The sequence below is a fragment of the Leucopleurus acutus genome (genome assembly GCF_964270905.1).
Source record: "Leucopleurus acutus genome assembly, chromosome: 11".
Lineage (NCBI taxonomy): Eukaryota > Metazoa > Chordata > Mammalia > Artiodactyla > Delphinidae > Leucopleurus > Leucopleurus acutus.
Genome location: NC_139152.1, coordinates 1475097 through 1494113, shown reverse-complemented (window position 1 = coordinate 1494113; position 19017 = coordinate 1475097). Strand labels below are relative to the sequence as shown.

The following is a 19017-nucleotide window of genomic DNA, read 5'->3' as shown; positions in this document are numbered from 1 at the left end:
TCTCACTAAAATTTTTAAAAAGCAAAAAGAAAAGGAAAAGTCCAAATAAATATACTGCTATTTATTAGGATTGTCTTTGTATAAAAAGGATGTTACAAGACTGGAGTCTGACAGATACTCATGCTAAGTGAAATGAGCCCATATGGAAGGGGACATTGAGACTTCCTTGTTCTCAGTGTGGTTGATGCGAAACCTAAAAATTCTTCTTGCCTCAATTATGTGGAGATTCTATTTGTTATTCAGTATAATACTTTGTCTGATATTGTGTAAATACCCTTTTTAAGAACATTTTTGAAATCTTAACCAAGTAAGGAAAATTATCAGAAGCTGCTTTTAGGGGGATTAAAAACAGCAGTAAGTGAAACAGACTGTCAGATCGAATTGTGGGTGTGGAGTGGTCCGTCTAGGGAATCTCTGCCCCGGGAAGGATGACCATGGATAAACCCGTGCTGAAGAGGAATAGACATGAGGAGGCACCACTGTGAGCAGCGGTTAGTAGGTGGCAGCAGACAAAATAGAAAAATATTTAGCATTATCAGGTATAAAAAAGAAGAAATTGGAAACATCAGGAAGAAATAACCTTGAGGAAAGTACAGGCAGATTCAAAGGAAACAAATATTGAAGGAACTTCTAGAAATGTAAATATGGTAATTGGAATAATAACTTGATAACTGGGCTCTAAAGCTTAGTTAGACCTGAGGAGAGAACCACACTGGAAGAGCTGCGTGGGGCTTGTGCAGAATGCATCACGGAGATAAAGGGGATGACGTGGCGGGAGAAGTCGCCTCTGGTCCATCGTTCAGTGTGCGGTCACAGAGATGCTTCAGTGGAGAATTTCACGTGGGTCTTTGTTTTAATGCAAGTTAGAGAAATACAAAAGCTGAAAGGGTGTGAGGCAGGGGGAATAAAGAGAAGGGTTGGGGTCATCAGACCCGCAGGTGAGGAGGGGCTCGCAAGCTGGACGTTAGTCTCAGGGCAGGCGCCAGCCCGGTTCTGGAACTGCCAGCTGTGCCTTCCCAGTGATGGACGTCTTCCTAAGGAGGGACAAGCTGGTGGGCTGTTTAAGAGCACCCGGGGGGGGGGGAGAAATCCATCCCCCCCCACTCCCCGCCATCTCCTGTCCCCTCTAGTGCTCCCTGTGGCGGAATATAAAGCCGGCAGAGAGTGGGGAAACTGCTTGATAATTGACTCACGGGTCACAGACCAGAGCTGCAGGGTGTGTCTGTCCACTGTTGTAAAATGGAAGGATCAAGTGATGGGGCAGAGGAAATATTAGATATGAATGGTTGAGAGATGAGATATAAACTGGATAGAATACAGACCCAAGGGACCGAATCATGGAACACATGGCCCATTTCCAGTCGGGAAAAGAGAATGTTCTGTAACAGAGACAGCAGACTTCTCAGGAGCAGCAGTAGGGTTCAGGAGGAAATGGGATTGGATTTTGTGTTAGTTTCCTGGGGCTTCCATAACAAATTACCACAACTAGGTGGTTTAAAACAGCAGAAAGTAAGTGTCTCACAGCTCTAGCGGCTGGAAGTCTGAAATCTGGGTGTTGGTGAGGCTCTGGGGTCATACTCTCCTGTGCTTCTTCTAGCTTCTGGTGGTTCCTGTGTTCCTTCTTTTCTGGTTTCCTCTGGGAACTTCCTTAAACCAATATCTATTTTCTTAAATGTAAGCAAACATTCTACTTAATATGGAAACATCAGAAGGGTTCCCTTTTTGTTTTTTTTTTTAAATTTTATTTATTTTATACAGCAGATTCTTCACCCCCAGGGCACAGCAAAAGACTATAGACCAGGAGCTCGGTCTTTCTGGTGGAGACTTATTAGCTGATCACCATGGCTGCGGCCTGAGGGGTAGGTTTGTAATTAAGCCTGCATCTAGGGGCCCCCGAATCCTTTCCAGAGATGTCAGAGGGCGGGCCCTCCAGAGCCCAGATTTCTTGGAGGGAGGCTTTACATGCATCTGACACCCATGGTTCACACCTTGAACGCCTGGCTCTGGTGGCCAGAGGGGCTTGTATTCCTGGGTCCCACAGGACTCTGGTGAGCGGAGGGCCAGTTTGGGACAGGCTGGCACACTCCATGCTGTCACGTGATGGAGGCCACCCTGCTTGTCCTGGAGCTTCAGCCTGAGGGACAGGCTTAGGTTGGGTGTGCAGAGCTGCTCTCATAGGTTGGAGGCTGTGAGTGCCTGCTGTCTCCCACTTTCCCTGAGGTGGGCCCCCGGAAGAGAGTTTATACACTTGTCTGTGACTGCCACTCAGGGGTCACTGCAGGTCCCTGACTGGTGGCCAGTGGGACTCAGGCTTGCAGTTGCTCACAGCCCTGTATGTTTGTGAACTTTAGAGGAAAGTGTCCAGTCAGTCTGAATCTGGGTTCTGAGACCCTCCCCTTTGGGACACGACAGGTCTTGGCACACCCTCAACTGCTGGGAGCCACTGAAATACATCAGGCTGCCTGGACAAGCACAGCGATTTGAGAGACGACCAAGAGCTGGGAAGAGCTGAACAAAAAGGCTCATCTCCCACATGAGGCCCCGCCTTCAGGACTGGGAGAGGCGGTTGTTTCCTTTTCTGCACAGAAGTCAACAGAGTCCAGCAAAATGAAGAAACAGAGGGGGCTTCCCTGGTGGCACAGTGGTTGAGAGTCCGCCTGCCGATGCAGGGGACACGGGTTCGTGCCCTGGTCCGGGAAGATCCCACATGCCGCGGAGCGGCTGGGCCCGTGAGCCATGGCCGCTGAGCCTGCGCGTCCGGAGCCTGTGCTCTGCAACGGGAGAGGCCACAGCAGTGAGAGGCCCGCGTACCGCAAAAAGAAACAGAGGAATATGTTCCAAATGAAAGAACAGATTACAACCTCAGAAAAAAGCCTTAATGAGACAGAACTAATTTACTTGATAAAGAGCTAAAGTAATGGTTATAAAGATGCTCACCAAACTGGGGAAAAGAATGCATGAACACGTGAGAACTTCAACAGAGAAGGAAAATATTTGAAAGTGCCAAAGAGAAGTCTCAGCTGAAGAATACAATAACCAAAATGACTGAGATACAATAACCAAAATGGCGGAGACTCGATGGTTGAAAACTTCCTGACCTTTGGGAAGGAAACAGACATCCAAGAACTCAAAGAGTCCCACACCAAGGCACATTATAGCTCAGTTGTCCAAAGTTAAAGACAAGGAGAGAAAAACAACTGGTCACATACAAAGGAAACCTCACCCTCTCCCCATAAGAACGTGAGCAGATTTTTCAGCAAAACTTTTGCAGGCATGATATAGTCAAAGTTCTGAAGGAAAAACTTATAACCAAGAATTCTCTCCCTGGTAAAGACATCGTTCAGATTAGAGACATTAAGAGCTTTGCATTTAAGCAAAAGTGTAGGAGTTCATCACCACTTGTAAGAAATGTTGAAGGAACTTTGTTAAATTAAAAAGAAAGGGCACTTATTAGTAACAGGGACACATGAAAGGATAAATCTCACTGGAAAAGTAAATACATAATAAAGGTGGTGGATTAATTGCCTATAAAGCTAGTATGAAGGTTAAATGACAAAAGTAGTAACAATAACTATGATTATAATAATTAAAGGATAAACAAGATAAAAAGATGTGAAACATGACATCAAAAGTATAAAACATGTGAGTGGGGAGTAAAAATGATGAGCTTAGAATGGGGTTGAATTTAAGTTGTTACAACTTAAAATAGACTGTTGTAGATGTAAGTTATTATATGTAAGCCTCATGGTAACCACAACGCAAAAACCTACAGTAAATACACGATAAAGAGAAATGAATTATAAGCATATCACTAAAAATAGTTATCAAACCACAAAGGAAGGGAGCAAGAGAAGAAAGAAACAAACTACAAAAGCAGCCACAAAGCAGTTAGCAGAATGGCGATAAGTACATACCTACTGATAGTTACTTTAAATGTAAATGGGCTGAATTCTCCTGTCAAAAGACACAGAGTGGCTGAATGGATAAAGAAAAAACAAGATCCATTTATATTCTGCCTACAAGAAACTCACTTTAGATGTAAGGACACACACAGACTAAAGTGAAGGGATGGAAAAAGATACCCATGCAGATGGAAACCACAAGAAAATCTGGAGTAGCTGTCCATATATAAGACAGAATAAACTTCAAAATGAAGACTGTAGTAAGAGATAGAGAGGAGCTATATATAATGAAAAAGGGGTCAGTCTTCAAGAAGATATAACATTTGTCAGTATTTATACACCCAGCAGAAGAGTATGTAAATATATAAAGCAAATATTAACAGACTTGTAGGGAGAGATAGACAGCAAAACAATAATAGTGGGGGACTTTAATACCCCACTGACATCAATGGACAGATTATCTAGACAGAAAATCAATAAGGAAACACAAACCTTAAATTATATGTTAGACCAGATAGACATGGACTTAACAGATATTTGCAGAACATTCCATCTCGAAGCAACAGAATCCACATTCTTTTCAAGTGCACATGGAACGTTTCCAAGATAGATGAAACATTAGGCCACCAAAAAATCTTAATAAATTTAATAGGATGGAAATATTTTCCATTCACACTGGTATGAAACTAGAAATTAATAACACGAAGAAAACTGGAAAATTCACAAACATGGGGAGATTAAACAATGTGCTCCTGAACAACCAATGGGTAAAAGAATATCCAAAAGAGAATCAAAATAGCTTAAGACAAAAATGAAAATGTAAGATACCAAAAATTATGGGATGCGGCAAAAGCAGTTCTAAGAAGAAAGTTTTGATAAATGCCTACCTCAAGAAAAAAGTAAAGTCTCAAATACACAAACCAACTTTACACCTCAAGGAACCAGCTAAAGAAGAACATAAAAATCCCACAGTTAGAAGGAAGGAAATAAAGATCATAGCAAAAATAAATGAAACGGAAACTAAAAAGAATAGAAAAGATCAATGAAACCAAGAGGTGATTCTTTGAAAAGATGAACAAAACTGACAGACCTTTAGCTAGACTCACAAGAAAAAAGAGGACTCCAATAAATAAAATCAGAAGTGAACACTAGATATCACAGCTGGTGCCAGAGAGATACAAAGGATCGTAAGAGACTACTGAGAACAGTTAACATTGCCAACAAACTGGACAACCTAGAAGAAATGGATAAATTTCTAGAAACATACAACTTACCAAGACTGAATCATGATGAAATAGAAAACCATAACAGATTAATTACTAGTAAGGAGATTGAATTGGTCATCAAGAAAACCTTCCTACAAACAAAAGTCTAGGACCAGTCCAGGAATATACAATGCAGAAATGACAGTCTCTTCAATAAATGGTTTTGGAAAAACTGGACCACCGGGGCTTCCCTGGTGGTGCAGTGGTTAAGAATCTGCCTTCCAACACAGTGAACACAGGATCGATCCCTCCCTGGTCAGGGAACTCTAGATCCCACATGCATGCTGCAACTAAGAGTTCACGTGCCACAACTAAGGAGCCCACTGGCTTCAACTAAGACCTGGTACAGCCAAAAAAAAAAAAAAAAAAAAAAAAACTGGACCACTGCTTCACCCCACACACAAGAATTAACTCAAAATGACATACAGACTTGAATGTAACACCTGAAACCATAAAACTCCTGGAAGAAAACATAGGCAGTAAGCTTCTTGACATCTGTCTTGGCGATGGTTTTTTGGATCTTACTACAAAGGCAAAAGCCACAAAAACAGAAATAAACAAGTGGGCCTACAGCAAACGAAATAGCTTCTGCACAGCAAAGGAAACCATACACAAAATGAAAAGACAACCTACTGATTGGGGGAAGATATTTGCAAATCATATACCTGATAAAGTCTTAATACCCCAAGCAGGTAAAGAACTTATACAAGTCAATAGCAAAAAACCCCCCAAAAAACAAAGAAAACCACCAAACCCCAAACAATCCAATTAAAAAATGGAGGACCTTGGGACTTCCCTTGTGGCGCAGCGGTTACGAATCCACCTGCCAACGCAGGGGACATGAGTTTGATCCCTGGTCCAGGAAGATCCCACGTGCTGCGGAGCAAGTAAGCCCGTGCGCCACAACTATTGAGCCTGTGTTCTAGAGCCCATGAGCCACAACTACTGAGCCCACGTGCCACAACTACTGAAGCCCATGTGCCTAGAGCCCGTGCTCTGCAGCAAGAGAAACCACGGCAATGAGAAGCTCGCGCACTGCAACGAAGAGTAGCCCCTGCTCACCACAACTAGAGAAAGCCCGTGTGCAGCAACGAAGACCCAACGCAACCAATAAATAAACAAATTTATTTAAAAAAAAAAAAAGGAGGACCCGAATAGGCATTTTCCCCAAGAAGACATAGAAAAGATGCTCAACGTCAAGTCAAAACCACAATGAGATACCACCCCATACCTGTCAGAATGGCTAGTATCAAAAAGACAAGCGATAACCAGTGTTGGCGAGGATGTGGATTAGAGCAAAACCTCGTGCACTGTTGGTGGGAATGTAAGTTGGTGCAGCCACTATGGAGATTTCTCAAAAAACGAAAAATAGAACTACCATATGATCCAGGAATTCCATTTCTGGGTATTTATCTGAAGAAAACAAAACTAATTATAGTAAAAGATACATGTACACCCATGTTCATAGCAAGATGTATAATAGTCAAGATACGGAAGCCACCTAAGTGCCCATCACTAGATGGATAAAGAAGAGTTGGTGCACACGCAATGGAGTAATGTTTAGCCATTAAAAAAAAAGCGTGAAATCCTGCCATCTGCCACAACATGAGTGGGCCTAGAGGGCATTATGCTAAGTGAAATAAGTCAGACAAGCACAGGATGAGCCGTTTTATATGTGGAATCTCTAAAGAAAAAAGCTCATTAGATAGAACAGATCGTTGGTCACAGGAGGCAGAGTGTTGGTGGGGAAGTGAGAGAACTGGGTTATGTTGGTCTGTCTGTTTAGTTTAAATGAATGGAATAAAAGTTTTAAACAGTAACTGGTAAAAATCGAAGGATGAAGCATTTTGTTTCCTCTTTATGTTTTATTTTGAATATGAAAATAATTGATGAGAAAAGAAGAATTCGGTCAATAAATTTAGCAGAAATACTAGAATTAGAGTAACAAGTAACGAAACGGTGGATCTAGACAAAGCTTTCCTCAACCAAGCTTCCAGGAGACTGCTGAGTCCTAATGCCCTGCAGTAGGGGTCAGCTAACTTTCTGTGAAGGGCCCTGGCGGCCATGCAGGGCTGTGCTTCTATAAAACTCTCTGTGTGTGTGTGTGTGTGTGTGTAACAAAAGTAGTTTGCTACCTGCCCTGCGTGCTATAGTTTTTGCTCGGCCCTAAAGCATCCACTTACATGTGTTGAGTTAACTTCTGTCCCATATATATTTACACGTAGTACTAGGTATATGCCTTGGAATTATTGAGAAAACAATCACACAAATAATTTTCTCTACAGTTTACGTCTGTCTTGGAACTGTGTTTGATCTTTAAGTATAGGAACTTTATAATGGAAGGATCAGGTAAACACTAATGGAATTTAACACCACAGAAGAAAAGGTAACCACATATTGTGTCTGCTGAGGTGATGAAAAAGGAAGTACAAGCATCATATGTAATAACATTGCCAAGAAACACACCGTTTGTCTGGTCAAAGGCCCTCAATAGAACTACCACAGGGCACATTAACACTGTGATGAGAATGCCACTTGCTAAATCCGGAACGTGGGAAATTCTACCAAGACAAAATGACCCAATTTCTCCACCAGATAAATTGGAAGAGGACACTGTTACACATTCCACTAAATTTAAGAGACATACCAACCAAATGCACTGTCTGGACCTTTTTGGATTTGATTTGAACAAACCAACTTAAAATTATTGAACAAGTGGGTAAGTTTGACCTTGACTCAGTATTTGATGTTAAATATTAAATAAATCATTTTATGTTCCTGAAATTCGTACAGAAGAGCAGAGGGCCAAGTATAGCCAAGATAATTTTAAAAATCGATATGTTCAGGACACTCATTCTACCAGATAACAGAATAAAAGCTGCCGTGAATGTGGGAGAGTGTTACTGGCTTGGAGATGGGTAGTGAGACCTGGCAGTGAACAGCTAGAAACAGACCTGGTTCCTCACCAGGCGCTGCCAGCACCATTGCCGCCTGATGGGCTAAAGGCCAAAAGCTTTCTTTTTTTTGCCGTACGTGGGCCTCTCACTGTTGTGGCCTCTCCCGCTGTGGAGCAGAGGCTGCGGACGCGCAGGCTCAGCGGCCATGGCTCACGGGCCCAGCCGCTCCGCGGCATGTGGGATCCTCCTGGACCGGGTCACGAACCCGTGTCCCCTGCATCGGCAGGCGGACTCTCAGCCACTGCGCCACCGGGGAAGCCCCCAAAAGCTTTTTGAAGAAAACATAGGTGAGGGTCTTTAAGATGCTGGGACAGAAAGAATTTAAGTAACAAAAGCACAAACTACGGGGGAAGGAGATTGATATACTCGATGACATTAATTGTTTAAAATTTACAAATGACTAAAACACCTTAAACAAAGTGAAAAGACAAATCAGGTATGGAAGAAGATAGTTTTAATAAAGACTTCTTATCCACGTTATTTAAAAGCACTTCTCCAAATCATTTAGAAATCCAACAACCCACAGGGAAAAAAGGCAAAGTATATAAGCAGGGTATTCACAGAAGAGGATAATAAACATGAAAATACGTTGTGTCGTTCCAATCAGGAAAAGGCAAACAGAAACATCAGAGTTCCACGTCATATGTATCAGGATAGAAAAAATGCTAAAAATGTCCCCCTCGATGTGAGAGTGAGGAAGCTCGCTTGCGTCACTTGTGAAGGAGTAGCTGTGAGCCTGTAAAGGCTCCGCAGTGCACCTGGCAGATCCCTGCTGCCCTGGACCCTGGGGGACTCACCCGTGCTCGGGAAGGCGCCTCTCTCGAAAGGGTGGTTCTTACGATGCAAAGAATCAGAGTCCTAATGTTGAAGTTTGACAGCTTGGTACGTGGATATTCGTTAATTTGGTTATACTTTTCTTTAAGCTTGAAATCATTCTCTTTGTTAAAAAACAGTTTTGAACGTCGTTCATAGCAAAGTGCCTCTGATTAATTAAAGCAGATACAGATTCTCTTACACTTAAAAGTTTATTTATAAATGAGCATGAAGTAGGAGCAGAGGGAGCTTGGTGAGAGCACGCTGTCTGCACGTTTAGGGCTGTGTCGTGCTCCCACCGGGCACCTTCCCGGGCCTCTCTCTCCGTCGTTGGGTCTTGCCTTCTGATAGTGTTCTGCATTCCTTGCCTCTCTTCTGCCCTGCTGGCACGAGGGCCAGGCAAGCCAGCAGTGCAGTGTCAAGTATGTTTCTTGTGGCCACAGCTGGGAGCCAGAAAATGCCCTCCCTCTTCTAGCTCCTGGCCCATCCAGCTGGCTTCTTCCCTCGCTCGCAGGAGCCCTCCTCCTGCACTGGCAAGGATAGCTGGTGTGAGAGCTGCGATGGGCTTGTACCGTCCTGGGTGTGTTTGGATTGAGGTCTGGTCCTAAAAAGGGGATGTTGTCTTCTTGCTGGAAAGTTAGGAAGGCCTTGGGGTTGTCAGAGAGGGTGACCCTCAGTCAGTGCTCTGCTTTTCCCTGTCCCTGTAATTCTGCTTTCCTTCTCTCTTGGTCTTCCCCGTCCCCGTCCGGGGCCGCCTTCCTCCCTCACCCCCCGACCTGAACTTGGTAGGACTAAGAGGAAGTGGGTCCACAAAGCATTGCATCTCTAGCACCATCCGAATTAGCAAAGAGAGGACTCAAAGGGAGCAGAAGTCAGCGTTTGGTGATCTGTTTCCTCCTCTCAGAACAGACGTCTGCCCCTCTGGAGCCCGACGCACCTGTGCTTTGTGTTCACGCAGATCGCGCCAAGAGAAGGAAGCTCAGGGAAGAGAGGGCCTGGCTGCTGGCTCAGGGCAAGGCGCTCCCGCCCGAGTTGTCCCACTTGGACCCTCCCTCCCCTCCGCGGGAAGAGAAGAGGACGAGAGACCCGTGAGTGTTGAGTGGCCCCAAGCCTGCCTCGTCGTGTCCTTAGAACAGCCCTCTGTGGGGGTCGTGGCCAGTGCTCGTGAGCTCCTTCCGCTGCTGTCTGACTTGCTGGGTTATTATTCTTTAGATCACAGAAGTACTTACTAGAGTAGAGTAAAACCTGGCAAAGAGTGTGCTATTAAATCACGAACGTTACAGAATCATAAATGAGTTTCACGCAACCATCATTTTGTAGATGGAAAAGGTGGTGGTCCTGTTCGGCTGACGTATGCTGGCCCTCATCCTCGTCGCATTGTCAGGGGCGTTCTCAGTGTTACAGACTTTCCTTAACAAAGGTGTACTGGGACTGTTCCAAACCTGGGCGCAAGTGAGCTGTGTGTGAGGTTGGAGCAAGAGCTCCGAGGAGAGAAGGTGGTCTCAGCTACCGCTAATCTCTTCTTTTCTGATTTACAGCTTTGAGCTGGACGACGATTTCACTGCCATGTACAAAGGTCAGTTCCCACACTCAGCTCCCGTGTTCTGCCTAAGCGTGTTCCCACGTCGGTGTGTTAACCCAGCTCTCCTCTTTGGCCCTCAGTTCTGGACGTGGTGAAGGCTCACAAGGATTCCTGGCCCTTTTTGGAACCAGTGGATGAATCGTATGCCCCTAACTATTACCAGATTATCAAGGTAGAGGTGGCCTTAGCTGTGCGCGACTGTGGTGTGTGCATCTTTAGTGGTCTGTGTTGTTGTGTGTACGTTCACCTGCTGCCCCTCAAGGGTCGGGGTTGCTGGGTGCACCCCAGGCTTTTGAGCAGCTCCTAATGCTGTGATCGCTCCGCCTCGCAGGACCTGCAGGATGCTGTGTTCTCCAGCCTGTGATAATTAACGTGTCCTGTTGTAGGTCCCCATGGATATTTCAAGCATGGAGAAGAAACTGAATGGAGGTTTATACTGTTCCAAGGAGGAGTTTGTGAATGACATGAAGACTATGTTCAGGAACTGTCGAAAATATAACGGGGAAAGTAGCGGTAAGTACAAGAGGGGTGGCTGTGGATGCACACTGGCACACCAGTAGGACCAAGAGCAACACGCCCCCTCGTTTAGAAACACACCTTCCAGAGATTCAGACCTTCCTTGGGGACCATCAGGAGAATGTGTGTTAACGCTGTGGGATGGGCGTGCCGGGCCCTGTCCCGCCCCACCTGGCCAGAGGGGCAGCGGTGGCTGGCGGCCCGGGTCCTCGTCTTCCCCCAGGCCTGCCTGGGTCTATTTGTCCTCGGCCCCCACCGTCAGCCACCTTTGCATCACACAGCAGACCTCTGATGACACAGCCCGTGTCGCGCCAGGTGCTGAAACTGGAGCTCACGATGCCTTCATTTTTTTACAAGACGGATTCAGTGATTGTACTTAATGTTTCTGCGGTTTGGCATTAAAGAATTCAATTTTTACCGGTTTGGGGTACTGGGCTCACTGTCCCAGCCACACAGGCTGGAGGCCAGAAAACCGTGTCCTGGTTTCTTGTTCTGGTCTCGTGTCCGTAGCCCTACAACATAGGAAGCGCTGCAGCCCAGGCAGCCGCGCAGTCGAGCCCGGGGCTGCCCCGTTGCATGTTTGTGGGCGGAGGTCTGGGGGCCTGCCCAGCGGGGCTCAGGCCTCGGTCCCCCGCAGAGTACACCAAGATGTCGGACAACCTGGAGAGGTGCTTCCACCGCGCGATGCTGAAGCATTTTCCTGGTGAGGATGGGGACACGGACGAAGAATTCTGGGTCAGAGAGGAGGAGAAGCGGGAGAAGAGGCGTGGTCGGGCTGCACGCAGCCACGTGTGCACCCGCTCCCGGGACTCGGAGGCGCCTGGCCGGAAGCAGCAGCCTGCGGAGAACGGGGGGAAGTCGCTGCCCCCTGGGCGCCGCGCTGCATCCTCTGCGGCCGGTGAGAGCCGCGGCTCTGCGCAGCCCCCTGGCGAGGTGGGCACCCCGAGCAGCCGCAGCCTCCCTGGACCCCTGCATTACGGTGGACCCAGCCAGGCGCCCCTCGCAAGCCAGCTGGTGAGGAGCAGCTTTGTCCCATCGTGGGTTCCCCTGGTTGAGGGCTGGGGCGGGGCGTGAAGCCTTCTCAGTAGATCCTCTCCCAACATGGTGTCCTGCTTATGGGTGGTCTCTTCTCCCTGTCTGCCCTTCCTCTATCCTTCCTTTATTTTAAATCCTTCTTTTTCGAAATCATTTGAACCACACATTCTCAGCACGGGCATTATTAACCCCTTTTAAGTTCAAGGCACAGAGGTACATACAGTATGTAAGTGAACCCTTCACGAGGGGAGCAGTTGGGGAGAACACTGGCGGAGGCGGCTCTGGGGAGAGACAAGGACGGGAAGCCCCTGCTCTGGGCCCTCCTGTGGTGAGTGTGCGCACGGAGCAGGTGGCGGCCTTGTCCTCTAGCAGGACATTCGTCTTCCGGATGCGAAGGGTGTGCCTCTTCTCTTCTTCTTCTTGCCTTTGCTCCGTGCCCTCCAGAGGCCAGCAGGACAGGGAACGTTTTGTCCTCTCCGAGGGTCGGATCCTGCCACCATCCGTGTCTCCTCTGGAGCCCCGGAGCCGCACCCCGGCGGGCCTGGACAGCATCCCCAGCCTTTAGCAGTGCAGGTAAGCAAACGGCTCAGCATGCACAGGTACAAAGGTGCGTTTCAGAAATACAGTCTCTCCCCAGGTTAAATTGGACTTGTAATTTCCCATTACCTTGTGGTAAGCACATCTCTTTTCTTGTTGCCAGCCTCCAGCTGGAATTAACCATCACCGAGGCCCCCCCGACGAGAAGCCGGTGTGTGGGGGCCTAGCGCCCCTCGCTGACATGGGATCGCGTCCTGGACCCTCGCTGCTCGGGCAGATGAGCAGCCCCAGCCAGGAGGGGACTATGTATCCTCCAGCTCATTTCCAGCCAGGCTTTATCCCTCCCAGGCACGGTGGGGCTCCGGCCCGACCCCCAGCCTTTCCTGAGAGTTCAGAAATCCCTCCCAGCCACATGTACCGATCCTACAAGTACCTGAGTCGAGTACACTCTGCAGTCTGGAATGGGAATCACGGTGCTACAAATCCAGGACCCTTGGGGCCAGATGAGAAGCCCCCCATGGTGCCAGGACCCTCTCACCAGCCTCGCACTCTGGGTCATATGATAGATTCCCGAGTGATGAGAGCACCCCTCCCCCCAAACCAGTGGCCAGAACAATCAGGCTTCCTACCTCACGGAGTTCCTTCTTCGGGGTACATGCGACCACCCTGTAAACCTGGTGGACATCGGTTCCAGCCCCCTCCAGCACCAACGCAAGGTTCTCTCTTTGGAGCACCGGCCCAGGCCCTGCGGGGAATGCAGGGCGGGGACTCCATGCTGGACAGCCCAGAGATGCTCGCCATGCAGCAGCTCTCCTCGCGGGGGTGCCCGGCAGGCATGCCTTACCGCCCCCGCCAACCCGTGCCGCCCCCTGCGCCTGGCCCTTTCCCCCCAGTGGGCGTGGCGGCCCCCAAGCCTGCCTCGGGGGACCCTGGGCGGACACAGGACAGCAGGGAAACACTGGAGCCTGAGAACGGCCGAGGTAATTCTCAGGCTCACCTTCATCTGCCCTTTGGCTCTCTAAGCTGTTAATTAAGCACTCACCTTTTTTTTTTTTTTTTAACATCTTTATTGGAGTATAATTGCTTTACAATGGTGTGTTAGTTTCTGCTGTATAACAAAGTGAACCAGCTATACATATACATATGTCCCCATATCCCCTCCCTCTTGCATCTCCCTCCCACCCTCCCTATCCCACCCCTTTAGGGGGTCACAAAGCACCGAGCTGATCTCCCTGTGCTATGCGGCTGCTTCCCACTAGCTAGCTGTTTTACATTTGGTAGTGTGTATATGTCCATGCCACTCTCTCACTTCGTCCCAGCTTCCCCATCCCCCTCCCCGTGTCCTCAAGTCCATTCTCTACGTCTGCGTCTTTGTTCCTGTCCTGCCCCTACGTTCTTCAGAACCTTTTTTTTTTTTTTAAGATTCCATATATATGTGTTAGCACACAGTATTTGTTTTTCTCTTTCTGACTTACTTCACTCTGTAGGACAGACTCTAGGTCCGTCCACTTTACTACAAATAACTCAATTTCGTTTCTTTTTTTGGCTGAGTAACATTCCACTGTATATACGTGCCACATCTTCTTTACCCATTCATCTGTCGATGGGCGCTTAGGTTGCTTCCATGTCCTGGCTATTGTAAACAGTGCTGCAGTGAACATTATGGTACATGACTCTTTTTGAATTATGGTTTTTTCAGGGTATATGCCCGGTAGTGGGATTGCTGGGTCGTATGGTAGTTCTGTTTTTAGTTTTTTAAGAAACCTCCCTACTCTTCTCCCTAGTGGCTGTATCAGTTTACATTCCCACCAACAGTGCAGGAGGGTTCCCTTTTCATCACAACCTCTCCAGCATTTATTGTTTGTAGATTTTTTTGATGATGGTCATTCTGACCGGTGTGAGGTGATACCTCATTGTAGTTTTGATGTGTATTTCTCAAGTGATTAGTGATGTTGAGCACCTTTCATGTGTTTGTTGGCAATCTGTATATCTTCTTTGGAGAAATGTCTGTGTAGGTCTTCTGCCCATTTTGGGGTTGGGTTGTTTGTTTTTTTGATATTGAGCTGCATGAGCTGCTTGTACATTTTGGAGATTAATCCTTTGTCCATTGCTTCATTTGTAAATAGTTTCTCCTATTCTGAGGGTTGTCTTTTCGTCTTGTTTATGGTTTCCTTTGCTGTGCAAAAGCTTTTAAGTTTTATTAGGTCCCATTTGTATATTTTTGTTTTTATTTCCATTTCTCTAGGAGGTGGGTCAAAAAGGATCTTGCTCTGATTTATGTCAGAGTGTTCTGCCTATGTTTTCCTCTAAGAGTTTTATAGTGTTTGGCCTTACATTTAAGTCTTTAATCTATTTTGAGTTTATTTTTGTGTACCGTGTTAGGGAGTGTTCTAATTTCATTCTTTCACATGTAGCTGTCCAGTTTTCCCAGCACCACTTATTGAAGAGGCTGTCTTTTAAGCATTGTATATTCTTGCCTCCTTTATCAAAGATAAGGTGACCAAATGTGCGTGGGTTTATCTCTGGGCTTTCTGTCCTTTTCCATTGACCTATATTTCTGTTTTTGTGCCAGTACCATACTGTCTTGATTACTGTAGCTATGTAGTATAGTCTGAAGTCCAGGAGCCTGATTCCTCCAGCTCCGTTTTTCTTTCACAAGATTGCTTTCGCTGTTCGGGCTCTTTTGTGCTTCCATACAAATTGTGCAATTTTTTGTTCTAGTTCTGTGAATAATGCCATTGGTAGTTTGCTAGGGATTGCATTGAATCTGTAGATTGCTTTGGGTAGTATAGTCATTTTCACAATATTGATTCTTGCAATCCAAGAACATGGTATATCTCTCCATCTGTTTGTGTCATCCGTAATTTTTGTTATAAGGTCTTTTGGATCCTTAGGTAGGTTTATTCCTAGGTATTTTATTCTTTTTTGTTGCAGTAATAAATGAAAGTGTTTCCTTAATTTCTCTGTCAGATATTTCATCATTAGTGTATAGGAGTGCAAGAGATTTCTGTGCATTAATTTTGTATCCTGCTGCTTTACCAAATTCATTGATTAGCTCTAGTAGTTTTCTGGTAGCATCTGTAGGATCTCTATCTGTATGTAGTATCATGTCATCTGCAGACAGTGACAGTTTTACTTCTTTTCCGATTTGGGTTCCATTTATTTCTTTTTCTTCTCTGATTGTTGTGGCTAAAACTTCCAAAACTATGTTCAGTAATGGTGAGAGTGGACAACCTTGTCTTGTTCCTGATCTTAAGAGGAAATGGTTTCAGTTTTTCACCATTGAGAACGATGTTGGCTGTGAGTGTGTCATATATGGCCTTTATTATGTTGAGGTAGGTTCCCTCTATGCCTACTTTCTGGAGAGTTTTTATCGTAAATGGGTGTTGAATTTTGTCAAAAGCTTTTTCTGCATCTTTTTCTGATCATATGGTTTTTATCCTTCAATTTGTTAAGATGGTGTATCCCACTGATTGATTTGCATATATTGAAGAATCCTTGCATTCCTGGGATAAACCCCACTTGATCATGGTGTATGATCCTTTTAATGTGCTGTTGGATTCTGTTTGCTGGTATTTTGTTGAGGACTTTTGCATCTATGTTCATCAGAGATTCTCGCCTGTAGTTTTCTTTTTTTGTGACATGTGTGTCTGGTTTTGGTATCAGGGTGATGGTGGCCTGGTAGAATGAGTTTGGGAGTGTTCCTCCATCTGCTATATTTAGGAAGAGTTTGCTAAGGATAGGTGTTAGCTCTTCTCTGAATGTTTGATAGAATTCACCTGTGAAGCCATCTGGTTCTGGGCTTTTCTTTGATGGAAGATTTTTAATCACAGTTTCAATTTCAGTGCTTGTGATTGGTCTGTTTATGTTTTCTGTTTCTTCCTGGTTCAGTCTCGGAAGGTTGTGCTTTTCTAAGAATTTGTCCATTCTTCCAGGTTGTCCAATTTATTGGCATATAGTTACTTGAAGTAATCTCTCATGATCCTTTGTATTTCTGCAGTGACAGTTGTTATTCCTCCTTTTTCATTTCTAATTCTACTGATTTGAGTCTTCTCTCTTTTTTTCTTGATGACTCTGGCTAATGGTTTATCAATTTTGTTTATCTTCTCAAAAAATGAGCTTTTAGTTGTATTTATCTTTGCTATTGTTTCCTTCATTTCTTTTTTATTTATTTCTGATCTGATTTTTATGATTTCTTTCCTTCTGCTAACTTTGGGGATTTTTTTTTGTTCTTTTTTCTCTAATTGCTTTAGGTGTAAGGTTAGGTTGTTTATTTGAGATTTTTCTTGTTTCTTGAGGTAGGATTGTATTGCTCCCCTCTTAGAACTGCTTTTGCTGCATCCCATAGGTTTTGGGTCATCGTGTTTTCATTGTCATTTGTTTGTGGTTTTTTTTTTTTTTTTTTTTTTTTTTTTGCGGTACGCGGGCCTCTCACTGTTGCGGCCCCTCCCGCTGCGGAGCACAGGCTCCAGACGCGCAGGCTCAGCGGCCATGGCTCACGGGCCCAGCCGCTCCGCGGCATGCGGGATCCTCCCGGACCGGGGCACGAACCCGCGTGCCCTGCATCGGCAGGAGGACGACTCCCGACCACTGCCACCAGGGCAGCCGTGTTTCTGGGTGTCCTTTGCTTCTCTCTGATTTCCTCAGTGGCCTCCTGGTTACCTAGTAGCGCATTGTTCAGCCTCCGTTTGTTTGTGTTTGTATATCTTACAGGCTCTTTCCTGTAATTGACATCTAGTCTCATAGCGTTGTGGTCGGAAAAGATGCTTGATACGATTTCAGTTTTCTTAAACTTACTGAGGCTTGATTTGTGTCCGAAGATATGATCTACCCTGGAGAATGTTCCATGAGCACTTGAGAAGAAAGTGTATTCTGTTGTTTTTGGATGGAGTGTCCTATAAATAGCAATTAAGTTCATCTTGTTGAATGTGTCATTTAAAGCTTGTGTTTCCTTATTTATTTTCATTTTGGATGATCTGTCCATTGGTGAAAGTGGGGTGTTAAAGTCCCCTACTATGATTGTGTTACTGTCAGTTTCCCCTTTTATGGCTGTTAGCATTTGCCTTATGTAATGAGGTGCTCTGTGTTGGGTGCATAAAATTTACAATTGTTATATCTTCTTGGATCGATCCCTTCATCATTTTGTAGTGTCCTTCTTTGTCTCTTCTAATAGTCTTTATTTTAAAGTCTCTTGTGTGTGATATGAGAATTGCTACTCCAGCTTTCTTTTGATTTCCATCTGCGTGGAATATCTTTTTCCATCCTGTGTTCTGGTGGTTGAGGCTGGATCTTGTTTTCTGGTGGGCAGGACTGCATCCGGTGGTGTGTTTTGGGGTGTCTGTGACCTTATTATGATTTTAGGCAACCTTTCTGCTAATGGGTGGGGTTGTGTTCCTGTCTTGCTAGTTGTTTGGCGTAGTGTGTCCAGCACTGGAGCTATCTGGTCGTTGAGTGGAGCTGGGTCTTAGTGTTGACACGGAGATCTCTGGGAGAGCTCTCGCTGGTGGATGCTACTTGGGGCCTGGAGGTCTGGTGGTCCAGTGTCTGGAACCTGGCTCTCCCACCTCAGAGGCTCAGGCCTGACAGCTGGCCAGAGCACGAAGACCCTGTCGGCCACACGGCTTTTGGGAAGTCTGACGTCTTCTGCCAGCATTCAGTAGTTATTCTGCACAAGTTGTTCCACATGTAGATGTATTTTTTGATATATTTGTGGAGAGGAAGGTGAGCTCCATGTCTTACTCCTCTGCCATCTTGAAGGTCCTCTCTCTTCACACCTCCTGTTGCTAGAGAGGATCCCCATTTCATCTGGAAAGGACATAAATCTGGCCACCTCACTTCACGCCTAGCCCATCCACCTTTTTCCCTTTGTGCTTATTAGTCTGATTCACTTGCTCATAGCGGGCCCCATGCAGAGGCCTTGCCACCGGCCCTTCAGACCAGAGTTCCTCGTGAAATGGCTGAGCCGACACTTCAGCTCAGGACGTGCGCTGAAGCTCCACACAGGACACTGAACTCAAGATGACTCACCTTTCAACACAGACTGTTGTACAAAGTGTAGACTGGCCTCCAGGCTCTTTTTCTTAAATTACGCTGGGTTGAGCCAGTCCTGGTCAGAAGGATTTTTGTGATGACCATCGCTGCACAGGGGCAGTGCTTACTGTACCAGGCACTCTTTTTGAGACTTTTACCCATACTGACCCTCTGAATTCTCAGAGCAAGCCTTTGAGGGAGCTTTTATTATCATCGTCGTTTTTATAGATAGAAATTCCAAGGCACAAAGATGGTTATTTGCCTTCATCTAGTTCTGGGGACAGGGGTGGTTGGGTGGGTCCTGGGGTTTGAACCAGACGCACCGGGTCCAGCGTTCGTGTCCTCAACCCCTGCATTATCCAGCCCCACTTAAAAATTGC

General features: G+C 45.9%; 1 protein-coding gene across 1 annotated transcript in view; it reads left to right on the top strand.

Annotated features, from left to right (window-relative positions):
* The window catches only part of CECR2 (CECR2 histone acetyl-lysine reader), a gene marked incomplete at both ends in the record, with an annotated part of 166599 nt that overhangs the window by 129547 nt on the left and 18035 nt on the right, over positions 1 to 19017 (top strand). Inside the window, 7 exon segments of the mRNA XM_082849508.1 lie at positions 9896 to 10025; positions 10476 to 10513; positions 10600 to 10691; positions 10906 to 11032; positions 11673 to 12049; positions 12515 to 12643; positions 12771 to 13587. Coding sequence (XP_082705634.1) covers positions 9896 to 10025; positions 10476 to 10513; positions 10600 to 10691; positions 10906 to 11032; positions 11673 to 12049; positions 12515 to 12643; positions 12771 to 13587 — 1710 coding nt within the window.